General features: G+C 44.7%; 1 protein-coding gene across 3 annotated transcripts in view; it reads left to right on the top strand.

Annotated features, from left to right (window-relative positions):
* The window catches only part of ACTN1 (actinin alpha 1), a 92292-nt gene that overhangs the window by 56041 nt on the left and 19083 nt on the right, over positions 1-17168 (top strand). For all 3 annotated transcript variants that reach the window (XM_054198805.1, XM_054198806.1, XM_054198804.1), the window contains exons 4-8: positions 1505-1591; positions 2169-2256; positions 3203-3281; positions 8637-8718; positions 10348-10433. In XM_054198805.1, the coding sequence (XP_054054780.1) occupies positions 1505-1591; positions 2169-2256; positions 3203-3281; positions 8637-8718; positions 10348-10433 (422 nt within the window). The remainder of the gene's footprint in view (positions 1-1504; positions 1592-2168; positions 2257-3202; positions 3282-8636; positions 8719-10347; positions 10434-17168) is intronic.

Here is a 17168-nt window from a genome sequence, read left to right as displayed (position 1 = left end):
TATCATTCTCATTTACACTGGAAGTTGCACCACATATATTGCTAAATCACAAGCTTTCAGGAGTTTGGGCCAGATGGACATGGTTTCTGAAACAACATGTTTGGTGTGTGTTTGAAAATATTTCATAAAAGGAAAAAATTTTTAATGGCTTAAAAGGAAAATTCCAAATATTGTTATTTTTGTGACAGGATCCAGACAGGTGGCAGTTGCCTATACTGCAAATTTCTACTTGCCCCAGAGCATGATGTGTTCCTACTGGGCAGCTTTATGGAAGCAGTGACACAGAGGTGTCTACAGTAGTACAAAAATGGTTTCTAGCAGCCTTGTTAGGACATGAATTATTCTACCTCCAAACAGTAGGTAAATTCTAATCCTTTTCTTACTGAAAATATTCTTGTAGCTTGTCAGTTTTTTGATAAAGATCCTTCTGCCATGCAGGAATCTGCCAGAGAATGAGTAGGAGAAGGCAGGTTGGCTAGTTTCACTATCCAAAAAAGTGAAGGCTGTAAATTTTATAACATGTATATATAGTCTGTGTGGAATTTTTGTAGATGCTGAGGAGGATCAGCGCTTGAGACCCAGCTGCTCACCCTTTGGACTGTTTGACGCTGATCTATATGTGGTGGAAGCCTCTTTCTGGGCCAGCATCCCCCCAGTGCCTCCCCCCAGAACCTTGATCCCTCATCCTAAACAGATCATATGTCACACACACAAGCAGTCACTTTCTAAAACCTCTTGACCCTTGCTGATTTATATTGTGGGGTCCAATGAGCAATAAAGCACAATCTGCTTAACATCTTAGTTTATATTATGGTCAGCTCAGGCTGGTCAGCATGAGTCTTGGCTTCCTCTTCAAGCAGGATGCATGTACTTTGAGGAATGCTCTGTTGTGTCTTTTGTCAATTACATGACTGAAAGAAGTCCTTTAGAGGCAGTCTGGTGTATGTGGGCTTGTTTGGAATTAAAACGTTGATGTTTCTTGGTTTTCTTGGTGGTAGATAGTTCACATGACAAAACCAGCTGTCGGAGCTCATCTGCACTAGGAAGTCTCACTGGTTCTTCTGGTATAATTACGCTGGGGCAGTTACATAGGTGACTTGAAGCAGACATTTCAGAGTAAGAGAGGAAGGCTTTTTTTTTTCCCAGTTTGGCTTATATGGCTTCTAAGTGGTAGCAATTAAACCTGAAAAAGATGCATTTAGGGCCCTGTGGGGAATCGCACTGATCTAAATTGGTCCTTGTTCCTGGTCTTTTGGATCATTGGTGCCTGTTTTACACTCAGTATTATACTGCAAGAGAACCAGTCTGATTACTGGGTACTGCTGGGCAAGACTGTGCTGTACCAGCAGAGCATCTGGGGAGGTGGGGAAGAACAGTTTTCAGATGAAATTCCAGTTCTCCCATCTGCAAAAGGGAACGCTCCCCAGTGCTCCTGTTTTGCTAGGATTTTCACCTGCAACTTGATTTCTCCTATTTCTTCCCTTTCTGTGTTTTTTCTCCATAGAAATCGTGGATGGCAATGTTAAAATGACTCTTGGAATGATCTGGACCATCATCCTTCGTTTTGCCATTCAGGATATCTCAGTTGAAGGTAAACCTTAGTTCTTTCTAGCTGCTGTTCAACAATGAATTGGAGTAACTAAATGGCTTTGCCACTTAAAAGGCCCAGAATGTGCTTATGTGAGTCACTGGAAGATCCTAGGGAACTACCCTTCCCAAGCTGCCCTGTCATCTCACTGACATTTCTGGCCAAGTTCAGGTATACTGAGAAGAGTTTTTCACATCCTCTTCTTGTAAGAGATTTTAAGAGCAGCTCAAAAAGATGGCGAAGCCTGAAAGCCAGCTTTGATGTTGGCTTTTCTTGCAGGCTGATTCAGGAACTAGCACTGAAAATGGACCTATCTCTTACAAGTCCTATAAAACTCTCCTCTCTAATCCCGAAAAGCTATCTCCTCATTACAGAACCTCATTAAGAAAATATTAGCAACAAAACTATCCCAGTAGACTCTTCCAAACAAAGAATTTTCTGAGAAGTGAAATTAAATAAAGCACAGTTCAGCACAGTCTCTACCAAAGAGAAGTTGGTCATGTTTTTATAGCATATGCCTCAGAGACTCCTGCTTTCTAAGAAAATGAGTTAATTGGTATGCTTGCTTGCTTTCTTTTAGAGACATCTGCTAAAGAAGGACTTTTGTTATGGTGTCAGAGGAAGACAGCCCCCTACAAAAATGTAAACATCCAGAACTTCCATATCAGGTGAGTTACAGGCAAGATTTTAGCTTTACAATCTGTGTTATTTTCATATGTCTCTTGTTACATCCAACAATGTTCCTGACAGACCTCCCAAGGCAATGCAGATGCACGTTACAAAGTAACAGTGTAGTCCAGAGAGACCTAGAAAATTAAAGGCAGAGGTTATAAGAGGATCCAAGTACCTACATCCCAATTCCTCATTCTAGTTACAATTGCTGCTTTCATAAAGTTCTTCAGAGCATTAAGTCTTCTGACAGCAGCATATATGCCTGGGCCAAGCAAGACAGCTTTTGCTTTGTGGAAACTCAGAACGCTTTAGGAGCCATGAAATAAGGGCTGCACCAGAAACTCTGTAGTATGGCAGAGTTGGAAATGGATGACATGTTTTCTTGCTCTGCTCTAATATTTCCAAATTGGCAGATGTTCCAGTGAAGATTCTGCATAGTAGCGCTTTTTCCAGCATGTCTTGGAGAGCTGTATGAACCATATAAATGTAAAGCGCTTTTTTGAGAGCTTAAGTGCCATCCATGGTAGGCAGTAGTGTAGTGGAGCTAGCTACGGGCATCTGCCTTTTCCCTAAGGAATGCACTTGTTCCTTCTTTAAGCCTTGTATCTACACCTTTTTTCAACCCGAGCTCTACACCTGTCCTTACATGCTCCATGGGACATGCACAGAGAGTTCAGCACAGACAACTGGCAAAAAGGAGGTGGCAATGCAAACAACAAATCCTAATTACAGTGGATTTTTGCAGGAATTGAAAGGAATCTTTATTGCAGTCTCATGCAGGTACAAGACATGCCTCCTTCCCAGCAGTTACAGAAGCACCATTGGCCAGAAACTAAACCAGAATTAGTTGTCCTGCTGTCTTGGTGCCTTCCCTCATGCTTGTCACTGTGTCCCTCCCTGGCTGACCACTGTTCATTGTGCTATCTTCTGTCTTTCTTGTAGTTGGAAGGATGGCCTTGGTTTCTGCGCTTTAATTCATAGACACCGTCCAGAGCTCATCGACTACGGGAAGCTACGAAAGGTACAACACAATTTTTTTGTCAGACCAGATGCTTGGCTCCTTGGAAGTAAAGAGGGAGAAGAATTAGCTTGATAAACATAATTGGAGAACTTCAGCACAAGCTGGCAGTTGCAGGACTGGGGGGGAAGGAAGGAGGGATGAATCAGTACATTCAGGCTTCTTAGTGAAGCGTGAACTTAATGAGCTTCCTGCTCGCCTTTCTCTGCTTTCAGACTGCCTTATGAGAGACACGTGCCCCAACCCCAGCTGATGAGCAAAAGCTGGCAAATTCATTAACACCAAATGTGAGACTAGTTCTGTGCTAATGTCACAGACTAGCAAGTCAAATCAGACTTACCATTTCTGTGGAGAGTTGGATATAAACCAGTTACCTGGTGTTCAAGCTCATTGAGGGGGTCTCTGTGTCCTCACTGGACACTTGTCACATGCTCCCAGCTTAGCACTGAGCCATTTGCAGTACTGAGCTTCTCCTAGCGTGTAGGTATCAGATGCCAGAAAAGCATTTGCCGTAACACTGAATTTTACTTTAAAAAGTGCCACTGGTAACATGATATCTAGCTTCTCCAAAGTTTGATTCCTGTGTGTCTTGAAGACAAGATTGCTAAGTGGATGATGAGACTAAGCGTTCAGTGGTATGTGCTGCCAGCAGTGTCTTGAACCCCGCAGGGTGATGGAAGACCAAACCGGGTTCCCATCCTATTGGCATTCCTGCAGTCTCCTGAGATCCGGTTTCATTATATCTGTGAACATGTGGAGTGAAATGTCACCAAGAGCATAATTCATGTGTTGTTACTGAGGCTAATACACAAAAAGTTTGACCATCTGATTACAGAGGCTGGGTGTTATAAAGTGGATACGTGTTCAATGTTAGCTAGGGAAATAAACATAGAAGCCCATTAAATTCGAACTTGAGCTCTTGGATTGCTGTGCAAATAGACAATATGTAAATGAGTTAGTCAAATTAGCTGCATCCTTGAGGCAGTGAATAGTACAATGCCTGCTCTGCTTTTCAGTAACCTTGTGGATCTTTACTGTCTTGCAGAGCAGTCAATTATATTATCTGATCAGTTTTAGTGTCTGGAGTCAGCACATGATGAATAAACAGTGGGAAGAGACTGTACCTGTTTACATAAACAGCAGCAATAAGAAAAGGAATTATTAGAGCTACATTTTCAGTGCCTGATCTTGGGAAAATAAAAGCAGCTGAGCAGCGTGTGTCTGACAACTCCAGCCGTGTAAATGCTACAGCACTCTCTGTTATCAACAAAGCCCTTAGCCAAACCCAAGAAAAATGAGAGTGAGGGAAAGAAAGTTATTTGGTCATATTGCCTGCAGGCTTTTTAAGGTGAAAGGGAGGGTGATTGTCCTAGCCAAAATGAACGTAGATGGGAAGGGATTTGTCCTCCTTGGAGTAAGGTTAAAGGGGACCAGAGCTTTTTGTTCTCCACTTGCCTTTGATCCCATCCTTCATCAGGTTCCCACTGCCTTCCTGCAGTCTTCTGACTCTTTCTGTATCATTTTTATTGTTTTTCTGCCTTGATTACTCTAAAGGCATGAGATTAAATGTATGTTTGAGAACTCTGCCATAGCTGAAATCTTGAGAAAATAGCTGCAAAGAGACTAGCCTTTAGCTCTGGCAGTTGATGTGTGCTGAAGGGAAATTGCCTTTTTCATGCTAGATCTTTGAAACCCATATTGTAGAATGTAGGACATAGACACGGCACCTTCATAAACACAGTTATTTGCCTGGACTATTTCTGTCACTTGCTTCCTCCTTTAATGCTCTTTTCTCCTCCCTTTGGCTCAATTCAACTGATTCTTGCCCTTCTCCTTGGAGCCTACTTCTCCTCTCGCCCTTCCCTCAAAAACAAGCAAACAAACAAACAAACCAGCCCCAACATTTTGAATCATCCCTGGTTCTGCAGGGGACTTACCTTGCAGAGAAAGACATGAGAAAGGCTCCTGAGAAGCAGCCATCACAGTGGATGGTAGATCAGAGTTCCATCTCCAGGTCTCTGCCAACTCTAGGGACTGATTAATGACATCTCAGTTCTGTGTGCCTTTGACAATGTTCCATGTGTTTCTGTGTACACACACACGCACGTATAAGATAGAGGTGAGCATCAGTCCAAGCTGCCGATAGGTCTGCATTGTACCTCCTGTTTGGGCAGCATTCTGGCGCAGCTTTAGTGTTTTCTGCTCCTTCACAGAGGCAGTGTCTATGCTACAGACCATGTATTGGCAGCGTATGCTAACAAAAGGTAGCTGCATGTCTTCTTCACAAAAATTAGCAACTTCTTTAGTCAGCACAGTTTTGTATTGAGTTTATGTTCATAGCTCTTTTTCCTAGTCCACCCAGCTCGGTGTCAGTGATTCCCTGACACCACAACTACTTACTTGGTTAGATGGTTTCTGTTCGGTGCAGATCTATCTGCTATTGTTCAGCTCACTGTAGATAAGATCTCGAGATTCAGCTCATGATCTGCATGTGGGGAATATGCAGAAGATGGGGTTTCCCTTCCTCCTTTTACCCCCGACTGTAGCTCAACTGTGAGCCACATCTCAGATCTTTTTATCAAGTACAATGGTTGACTGATGGCTCAGACACCCCCTCATACACCACAATCCATATAGAAATGTGGTCTGTGTACTGCCGTGTTGGATGCGTTTATTACAGATATTCCTGAAAACATGAGTTGTACCAATAGATTTCTTTCCTAGTGTCTTCAACTCTGTCAGATATAGTAAGTGCTTGCTCTCTCTTGATTTTCCTCCCCCTCCATCTCTTTCCCTGATTGCTAGTTAATAGAAGATTTTTTTTTTATGTCACACTGCAATAATTGCCATGGCAACCTTGTATGCCGCAAGCACTTGGCAATAGCTGGGGGAGGGGAGAAGACTCCCTGTGTGAGTTAGGGTCGTGGTCAAAGAGGAGGAGCTGCGGTAGTCTTTAGTCAGCAAAAGCAGGGAACGTGCCATCTGTTTCAGGCAGGTTTGCTATCTGCCACCATCAAAACAACATAATTCCTCTGTGTTGAAACTATAGCTTTCCTTGTGGTTGGCCCAGATAGAGCCTGATAAATTACTGCTCCTCTTTCTGTCTCTGCCATTTCTACATTCACATAAGCAGAGTGGGAACCAAGGCCCCTCTGCAGAACTTCATCTGGGTCAGTGCTTTTCTGGGGGGGGTGTTTCAGCTGTGGAAGGAATCAGGGGACAAGTGACTTGGCTTTTTTTCCTCTGCTGCCCTTGGGTCCCTAAAACGTGCCTGCAGATGTGGTGCTGCAGCACTGCACTGCAAGGCTTGGAGCTGCCAGGCCAGTCTTTACTACTTTATCCCTTTTCATGGGAGTCAATTGAAACAGGCAATTTGAAATCATGGTGTATGATGGGATGGAATTGAAACCAGTGGAGTTTGGAGGAGTTTCACAGGGCTCAAGACTCTGTTGTAGTCTTGGACAAGCCCCCAGGGAAACCCCGTCTCTTGCACAAAGAAGTATCACCTTCATGATGAGCAACACCGCTGTCCATGAGGGGTGAAGCTTTTCCCACAGAGAACAGGGTCTTGCTCAAGGTTTAGCTCTATGCTCATCTTGGAGCTAGTCTTGGGCTTACGTAGCTTGCTTTCAGTAGCACTGTCTTTAGCTTCATTCCCCAAGAGACTATGTGATCACACATCTTTCTTACATACAAAGTAGAAGTCTGCTGGCTTCATCTAGGTGAGTCTCCAGGTTCCCGCATTTTAAGACTCCCAGCCCTTCCTTTGGGAGTGCCCAAGCCCAGTAAGTTTTCCCATCAGGAAACCTCACCCAACTTCCAGCTTAAAATTTCTTTTTAACCTTTGGCAACATTGCTCCTGGTGTTCTTACTTGCGAACTGATAGGAAAGCTATCTGCAGTGAATTTGCTCCTCCCTTTCCTCCAGGGGAGGCTGACAGATCTTCAGACAGCTCATTCAGATGGATCTGTGCTAAGAAAGGGTCTGTGTTAATACTAAACACTGTCAGGGCACTAGCAATGCCATGGTGGTCATATCTGGTCAGCATAGATTGAAATTTGGTACACAGTGGTGACATTTCTACAGATGTAGAAAACGTCACATGAGCTACGGGAAAACTGGCGAGGGAGCTGCCACTTGGCATTTTTGTATTCTCCTGCACTTGAGTGAAAGAAAGGCCTTTACTTTCCCTTCCTAAACGGAGCTAAGGCCCTGTCTATACATAGTAAACAACGTACAGTATCTATTGAGAAGCTAGTGTCACCTTCCCAAATAAGGCTTTTGGTTACACTTTTGGTTCATAGAGGTCTCTCCACAGGAGGCACAGGAGACATGTGGGCTGAAGTTGAAATGGTACCAGCCTCCAGTTCCATGGCATAGGGTGGTTTCTTGTGACTGGAGGATAGTAAAAAACATATCCAGCCAGCTGTCAACGAACGCCCCCAGGTCCTTTTCTGCCGGGCAGCTTTCCAGCCACTCTTCCCCAAGCCTCTAGCATTGCATGGGGTTGTTGTGACCCAAGTGCAGGACCCAGCACTTAACAATCATTATGTTTGAATGCTGGAAACAATTTGCAGAGGTCTTTCATTTCCAGTGACATCTGCGTTTCATATTCTCTTGTGTGGCTCTTTAAAATCTAGTTACCTTTGTGATATGACTCACGATGTGATAAGTCACATTTAACTTTGTTTAGGATTTGATTACTGTGTATTGATGTCTGTATCTGAAGTGCATCCTGCCACAGCAGAAAGCTTCTATATAGAGGAATAGAAATGTACTAAGGAAATGACAAGTCCTGTGCAGTGACTAGGAGGAAAAGCAATACTCAGACAAAACGGGTTTTTTTATATATATTTATTTTGTAGAGATTTGTTAAAACATTTCTGTTCCTCCCACTCAACTGGTGTTCAACAAACTGTACACTAGCTAAGGACAGCACCCGTTGCAGATGTTGTTACTATTTCAGTATTGCTTAGATGTTCTAACAGACACACGGCTCTGCAGTTTGTTAAAAGGGAAGTTGCAAAGCTAATATAAGCATGAGAAGTAAATGTGAGATATGGCCGTTTACTATCAGTATGATGTGAAGCTAATTTTACTTCAAACTAGGTTCAAGACAAAATGTATTATTCCTTCTTGTTGCAAGTGCATGGATTAATTATTATATCATGAGTCTCCAGGCTCTGCTTCAAAAGGAAGCTAATTATTTCATCCTGCTACATGAGGATTCATACATAATTTTGTCTGGACCAGCACAGTTACCTGAACCAAACCAAGCACAATATCTCTGTTCTGAGAGAAATGCTCTGTACCTTGTTACAAGTTGATGCTAATGCTCTGGCTTTGTTTCTTTCCCAGGATGATCCTCTCACTAATCTAAACACAGCTTTTGATGTGGCTGAGAAATACCTGGATATTCCCAAGATGCTGGATGCAGAAGGTAAAGTAGAACCTAGTGGCTTTTAACTTGCTTTTTCTCAAGAAATTTCCCACATCTTCTAGGTGGACTTGAATTGTACAAGAATTCAGTAACCTCTGAATGCTCCCTCCATGACCACATACTAAATGTATAGGGAAAAAGTTACAATGGAATAATGAATCGCGTGTTCTTTCCTCTTCCTCCTGTGCCCCTCAGTCTTCTGAGTCTGGTGTGGAGATCTTAACCTGAGACTGACACACTAGGCAGAGATGAGTAACACCTGGCTATGTCCACTGCTGACTAAAGTATTCCCTTTCAAGAATCGGGCTTAATACTGAGTTAACGTATGGTGCAGGACTGCGTTCCTTTTGCTCCAGAATTTTTTTGGGCTCTTTCTGATATTGCTGGTGATCTTCCTTTTTGGGGCATGATATTAGTGTTATAAACTGCTTCTTCTTGACTACTCAGAAGTGTTGGGCATGAAGATCTCTCACTGGCTGGGTCTGGAGACCAAGGCAGAGGTCCATATTGTTCAGAGGTGCTTTTGCTACTGACTGTGACCACTTCCCTGAGACCACTGGGACAGCAAGGATTACTTTTCAGAGCCTTGTCGGGACCAGCTTGGCAATAGGTTTTGAAGACTGTAACTCTGGAGTAGAAACAACAGCCTGAAATAGTTCACTGGTTGTTGGCTGTTTGCCTGAAGCCAGCTGGTTTCAATGGTAGAAGCTGTATTTCAGGCTAGGTTTGGACAGGAGAAGTAATTAAAGGCTTTTGTTAAATAAGAGAGTGAGAGGAACAAGGGGGAAAGATGGTGATAGGACAGCTGAACCCAGTGAACCTATATTTGGGTAACTAGGGTGTTCGTATTCTGAGGTAGTATTTCCCATCCCCAGGGATGAGTCTTGCTTTCCCTGCATTCATCATGCTGAGGTCACAAAAAATAATGAGGTTTCTGGAGTACATTCAAGTGCCTCCTGCCTTTCTGTAGGAAATAAAGCCACTGCCAAAATAAGTGGATCTAGCTTCAGATCTCAGCAAAGCTAGCAGTAATGAAGAGGGCCCCTTGCAGGAGCTCCCATTGCTCTTTCCTGATCACTCTCCTCCCTCATGGAGTGGAGCTAATGCGCGTTGCTCCACACCATTAATTCTGATCTCTAGAGGTGTTGAGTTTCCTCTGCAACTAATGAAAGGGCCTTTTGAAATTCAAGCCATCATTGTGTTGAAATGGAGGATGGGGGCATGGAAAGGAAGGGAGAAGGGATCTTTCCTGAAGAACTGCATGGAGGAATTGCAGTATAATACATCTATAAAAGTCATGTCAACCTGCTGCCAGTTTGTTTTGATTCAACCCATCAATCACAGTAATGTTCTCAGGATGGGGAAGTGCTGTGACATGCGACATGCTGACATATGGCTGCATTGGCCTGGCCAGATCCTGGAAACAATTTTATCATGAGGGAGGGGAACCAGGAGGGTGATCCTGGCTTCTGAGAGAGACACATCTTCCGGGGAATGCTGGGAAGCCCTGTGGAGTTGCTATGACAAGCATATACCCCAGCAGGCCTCCTGGACAGTTGTGGTTTTCCCGCTCCTTTGCTTTCCTCCCATCAGTTGATTATGCTCTTAACGTGAGGTTTTTTTTGACAGACATTGTTGGAACTGCCCGTCCTGACGAGAAAGCCATCATGACCTATGTTTCTAGCTTCTACCACGCCTTCTCAGGAGCCCAGAAGGTATCGCAGGATCCCAAGCTCCCTCCACAGAGCACACCTGGTGCCGTTGCTAATGTCCAAACCTTTTTTTCTTTCTCTCTCTCCTCTCTAGCTACGGGCATCTTTATTATTATGTTCTTGGTAGAGTTGGCTGTTGGTTCAAAGGGGTGCCCCAGACATAATACATGGGGCAAGGGAGCCAGGAGTCCCATTTCCCTATAGTCAATATTACTTCCTGTGGCACTTATCTATCCTGTGGCACGAATCTGAGGGAGCGGGGAGCTCTGCCTTCTCCATTTACCTTCCAAACTGCTGCCCTGTTGGCTGAGGACTGTACCCCGTGTTCCTGGGAAGTCTGAGCTTGGTCTCACAAAGGTGGACGCCACCACATAGATGCTCTGCTCAGCAGGACACTGCAGCCTGCCCCCACTGGAAACAATGCTGATACCTACTCACTTTTTTTTTTTTTTTTTCTTTTTCAAAGATGAGGGAACAGAGCTGACTTAGTGGTTTTATGAAGGGTTCAATGAATACCCAAAGCTTTATCTTTACCTTGCATATGCTGCAGGTTCCCACACCCTTGCTTCAAGGTCTGAACCTGCTGCTTTCTTGAGTTGCGCCACAAATTCAGTCCCGGTTCACCTGGGGCTTACAAAGCATGTCTAACAAGTACATCCATGGTGATTTTGCAAACAGAGCATTGCTTATCAGGACTGAGATGCCTGATTTTGTTCATTTGTTTCTTTTTTTCCTCTTTTCTCACCCATCATGCTGGAAATCGGGCAGTTGAATTCTTGCTGTGTCTGGCTTAGCCATTTTCCTGTTGGTAATGGAGTCACTTAAGGAAAACATTTTGTGGGTGAAACACTGTACACATCTCTCGCCAAAACCAAGCAGCCGCCTGTACTTCAGTGCAGTAGGAACAGGCAGTGCGTGTTGCAGCAGAGCAGATACTGTGTAGGAAGCACACTGCGTAGGAAGGCTCTGATCTCTAGCTCCTTGGCGTACAGAAAGGCCTTGAGCGCAGGCATTCAAACCTCCAAACAGACTATTTGCATCCTTGGGCCAGGCCTCCAGACCGCAACTGTGAAGGTGCAGAGCCCAGATCCTCAGTTTGGGATCCCCCTGGATTGGAGGGGTGGGAGGGAGGGGTACCGCTTTGAGCCACAAGCCAACGCTGCTAGCCACCTTCTGATCCGAATTCCCAGCTCTCCGCATGGAAATCTGTTTGGCCTGTCCTGCAATGCATGATGGGAAGTTTTCTCCCCCTCTCTCACGCCACCCATGACTGTTTTGTTTTATTCTATGTGCTGCTTCTTACTTTATCCTTTCAACCTCTTTTCCTTCTCTGCACAGATATTATAGGCACGCTAAGGCCGGATGAGAAGGCCATAATGACCTATGTCTCATGTTACTACCACGCCTTCTCAGGGGCGCAGAAGGTGAGACTTTACCGCTAACAACCCCCTCCCCATTCCCTGCCCTGCCCACCACTCCTCTCCACCGAGGAACGTGTCAGACCCCCTTCCGCCCCAGGGCGTTTGCAGGGAAGCTCAATGCATCCAGCAGTGCGCTTGGATGTGCCATCTGTTGTCTTACTGGAGAAGTGATGTAAACATCCTTCCGAACAGACTTGAGCTGCTCCTTCCCTCCAGTTTCACACCCCAGTGGTGGAGAAAGCATTTTGTAAAGCTGACATCGAAAGATGAATGAATGTCTGCTCTGACCGAGTCGATACCCTTTCAGAGATTAGTGGGCATCATCCTGGCCAGGCGATGTGCCTCCAGAACTACCAAATCAAATCAGTCTACTCCAGGAAATCACAGCCTGTCCCTCTTGAGCTGACATCCTGCCTTCCACACTCAGCCCCCGCTAGGTCAGTGGTCTTTTCCTAGGCTGAATCATCTGTGAGCTGGTTACATAGCACTTTTGTGCTCCAGCCACAAAGTGCATTCCTACCAGGCCTTGAGCTTTACCAAACTCATATGCGTCTCCATTCCTTGCTTCTCCCTGGTCATTGTCCTCTGTTTCCCAAACCACCTATATGTTCTATATCTCTTTCCTCTGCTTTGCACATTTCCATAACTTCAGTCCTTCTTCCTCTGCTTCTTCTTTACTCCAAAGTCTCTTTAGCTGACATCGGGACATTTGTCCTCAGAGGAACCAAATAGTCACAGTTCGCCTTTGGGCAAACTTCCTCCAAAACAGCAATTTCCCTGCAGTTCTTTGAATAGAAGAAAAAGGTCCATCCTTTCATCCCATGCGATAGCCTCACTGGGCTGCAGCCTTTCCACAAGGTCACTGCTAATTTCAGATGGTAGGCCTTGGAACAATAAAATACAAAGTTCAAGACTACATTCTTCATGTTACGAATAGATGTAAAATCTCCCTGTTTCCCCCAGCCACAACTTCTTTCTCTCACTAGGCATTTTCTATTTGAGACGCAATCCATGTGTTGCCCAGCTTGAGGGCTAACTTGACTCCAGGAAGAGTCCATCACTTTTGTACAAAGCATTGCTGATGGTCACAGCATTGATGCAGATACCATGCTGATGCTGGCTTTCAGAGGGGCAAATGCAGGCAGTAGGTTCCAGGGAGCAGCTCTTTAGTTCAAGCTTTTTGTTCTCTGCCCTGTTTCGTATAAATTATGTGATACTGTCTTTTTTTCAAGGAACTGGGAATGTGTCCCACAGCAGTGCAATAGACTTGCCCATTTGGCATAATTTGTGTAATCATAACGTTTCTGCAAGGATCCTGCTTTGTGAACAGTTCAAAATGCTTAAAACCAGGCTGCAAGCTCCAGCCAGCTGATACTTGCCCAGGAAGACTGTAGTCTCAGAACTCATGCCAGCCCAGTGATAAGGCCTGCTGTTTGCCAGGTGCCCCTGGGGGACTGCTGCATGCTGTCTGCTTAACCTGAAGAACTCCAGATTGAGGAAACAGCAAACCACAATATGAGGAGGGTTGTGGCCTGCTGCAGGAGCAGCCATGCCCCTCGCCAATCCCTTCCTCTTCTCTCTGCACCCATTCCATGATTTTGAAACCTGCTCAGCAGGTCCCATATTCTCATCAGCAATTTAGGTGGATGCTAGGTGTCCAGGTATAACTGAAAACAACCTTTTACTGCCTCAGGACCTGAACCAAATAACTGGGGCAAGAACTAGAGATGGAGCTTCTTAGTTATTAAAGCTTCAGTCCCACGTAGTCTAACTGGCTTATAGGGAAGATTAAAGATTTAATCATTTATTAATTTTTTAGCAGTCCCGATGGGCCAGCAACTCAGCTGTGTCCTGGCAGGAGGGGCACAGCTCCTTTTTGGAGTTGCCCTAGCCATACATTAGCCAGCTGCTGAGTTACACAGATTCAAACCCCCGGGCAAATGCAAAGTGATTACTGAGTGCAGGCCCCAGCCCAGACTGTAATGTGTTGCTGCCTTGTGCACGGTTAGGGGACTTACTGTGATATCGCTCCGTTTTTCATTCAGATTTTTCCTTACTGCCACCAGTCCTGAAGGGGAAGTCCCATGAGCCGCTTTCTGCTTCTTTCACTCTCTTATACTGAGCCTTTGAAGGTACAGGGTTCCCAGCCTGACCTCTGTGTGTAGATGACTGCTTTTTCTTTATGCCATTTTTTTTTATATATATATATATTTGTAGGTATACTTGCTTTGATTGGTTTGCTTGTTTTCTAACTGCTTCTGACTTTCACACTAAATGCATGCAATTACTGGTTGGCTTAATATTTTGTAAACTTGATTTCTGAGGTGAAAATTTCTAACTAACGTTTTACCATTTTATTAAGAGATTGTTTGTCACACAGTATTCTGGAGTGGTCCTCTAAGGCCAGAGGACAGCAACAGGCAGGCATCTTCCCTACATAGTGCACAGTGGGAGTGCCTTCCTTTATGATCCTCCTCAGCAAAGAGACCTGGATCCATGAGCTAGAGAGACAGCTAACTCCGCTTCCATCCTAGGCAGTCTAAGTCAGGGTTGAGAAGTACAGAAAAGGCAAAAAGCACAGAAATTACTGCTACTTTGTCTATTCAGATTTCCATTTTGAGTCCACCAAACAGCACATGCCTATCACATGGCAGCATGGTATTGAGCAGAATGCCTTGGGCTTGCCCTCCCCACAGTCTCTGAGTGCAAGTAGTGTAATGTGTCAGCATGACACTGTACTGAAGCTGATCGGCTCACACAGGTTCTCTGAGAACACAGGTATGCAGCTTCCAGCCCCCAGGATGGTGCATCTTCTCTGGGCTGCTCCGTGCCTTGTGGGCATCCTGGCTTGTTTGGAGTCAGTGTGAGCATCCAAAATGCATCATTGCCTTCAGCAGTGGGGGGGAAGCCAAAATGGCTTTTCGCACTCCACTAATGAAAGTGTAGGGGGAGCTGCCTTGGCCTCATGTAAACATCTTAGCATGCCACCCTTCTTTTACCTGAAAGTGTTTGACTAAGGTTGCCATCACCACAGATCAGCTTATTAGCAGCAGCGTCGGAGGTATTTGTGGAGATTACCTGAAAGCACTGGGATCCTTTTGTCCTACCATGCTCAAAGCAAGTCAGTGTAATGTGTTGCTCATGACTTTAATGGTCACAGTGGCCACAGAGCCTTTCCTGCTGCTGCAGCAGCACACTGTTGCACAGAGCGCTCTGGAGTAGTCAAGAACCATAGGGAAGCAAGTACTGATAGGGAAGGGAAAGCCTCTACACTTCAGCCTTTAGGATAATACAAATAATGTCGTAATTGCTGTCATTGAGAGGGCTTTTGTGTTTGGACAGATGTTCAACACGTATATATACATACACATATTTTTAAAAACTTGGGCAGCTGGAGGAAATCTGTTGTCAGATACATGTAAATATGCCTACGCATAATGGGGTCCCTCCTGCACAGCTGGTTGCTGCTGCAGTGAGCTCCTGGGGTATAAAAAGAAGAGAGTTAAGAGTGTGCAGGGAGCTTCTCTCCTGGGATGATTGAGATAAACACTTGGCACCACCAGTTCCCTGCAGTCACTAGGCACATCATGGTGGGGCTCTGGCAATGTCTTTTTGACATACTGTTTGGTCCCATGTCTATAAAGTTTTCTCTGGATATCAAAGAGCTTTAACTAAAGTACAAACTTTAGTTAAAAACAGAACAAAGTACAAGCTTTCTTAAATGTAACCATTGTTTGCACTTTTTACAGTTTGTTGGGGTTTTTTTTAGGTGAAATTGCTCTTTCTCCTGTACAGGTCCCTCTGATGTGTTTTAGATGAGTTAATTTCTGTGTATCTGCTAGCTGCCCTGCTTTAGTGAAGGGACAGATGACTGAATATATGTTTTTACCACTTCTTATAAATGAATAAGATTGCCAGATCCCCTGGGACCTTAGCAATCCATACATCACTGTATAGTCTATGACTTTATTGCTATTCTTGCTGCCTCTCATCAGCTGCAAAAATTAGAGGATTTTTCTCAAATGGCCTTGGAGATTGAATAAACAGATAATAAAAGGCCTTTTAAAAATAGAAAAAGGTTGAAACTTGCCAGCTATAAGCTCAGCGAAACTTCTTTTGGCATCAGTCCCGCACATAGTTTTAAGGCAGGACAACACCATGTGCAATTGGCCTGTTGTAGTCTTGGCATGTGCCCTCTCCTCTTCAACTCCACTTAGTTGTAAGGAGAACCACTCCACAAAGCTCTTGTGGGTAGCTCTAGCACCTTCCCCAGGCACCAGGGTGATAGCTGTACTGGGTAAGAGGATGCTGAGCAATCCACTGACACCCATCACAGGGGCACATCCTCTGAGCCTTTGTGGCATGGCGTCTACCACGGTAATGATAAAGGGAGCTGATATCCACAGATACATGCTGTGCAAGGATCAGCTTGCTGTATGTTCCTTATGCCAAACACATGCATGGCACTCCAGGGAAGACTGACTGCTCCTCAGTTCATAGCTGGGATTTTTCTGATCCTTACTTTGTTCCAAATTCATGTTTTAACGTGTTCAGCTCCCTGCAGAGAACAAGGTTTTGGGCCCACAATGCGGGGGCGGGGGTGGGGGGAGAGCAAAAACCAAAAAAACTAAATTGTAACAACAGGCTCTTTTTTGGTGAGACTTGTTTTGGGAGAGTAAGCAGATAGATTACCCATAAAGGGGAAAAAAAATAAAAATCGTCTTCTCAGAAAGATCATGAGACCTTGAATACATGGTAGGTGTCATGCGGCAAGATGCTGGAGGAGGTGGCCCTGTAATGAGAGCCAGAAATACAGGGAAAGCTGGAAGAGAGCTCTGCTGGGCAGAATTTAAGGTTAAGAGGAGTATTTAGCACTTTATCTTCCAAACAAAATTAGGAAATTTCCAAAGTCCAGTCTATGGATTAACTCAGTTTAGGTAGTTCTTTCTGGGGTAAAAGCACGTAGAGAGTCTCATCAGCTTGACACCACTCAGTTACTGCTGTTGCAGCTCTGAATGCTGGTGAGAAGAGTGGAGGTGGTGGTAGAAACCCCCTGTCTTTGTAAAGAGGCAGCCAGGGTCCCTCTCCTAGGAAGCAAACAACAGGGCTGTCTCGTACAAGCAGCTTCAGAAAAAGCATAGAAATGTGGTTGTCTCACAACACGTAGGGTGGGATCAGTAGAGCTGAGAAACTCTGAAGGAATGTGTTCACCTGAGAAAGGAAAAATAATTCTAGAACATCAGATAGAAAGCAAAGCGGTCAGGACAGATGTCTCGAAGTGCAGACAGGTTGCTAGAGCCAAGTGTAGGAGACTTAC

Source organism: Rissa tridactyla, chromosome 4, assembly GCF_028500815.1.
Source record: "Rissa tridactyla isolate bRisTri1 chromosome 4, bRisTri1.patW.cur.20221130, whole genome shotgun sequence".
NCBI lineage: Eukaryota > Metazoa > Chordata > Aves > Charadriiformes > Laridae > Rissa > Rissa tridactyla.
This window is presented reverse-complemented; position numbering and strand designations above follow the sequence as displayed.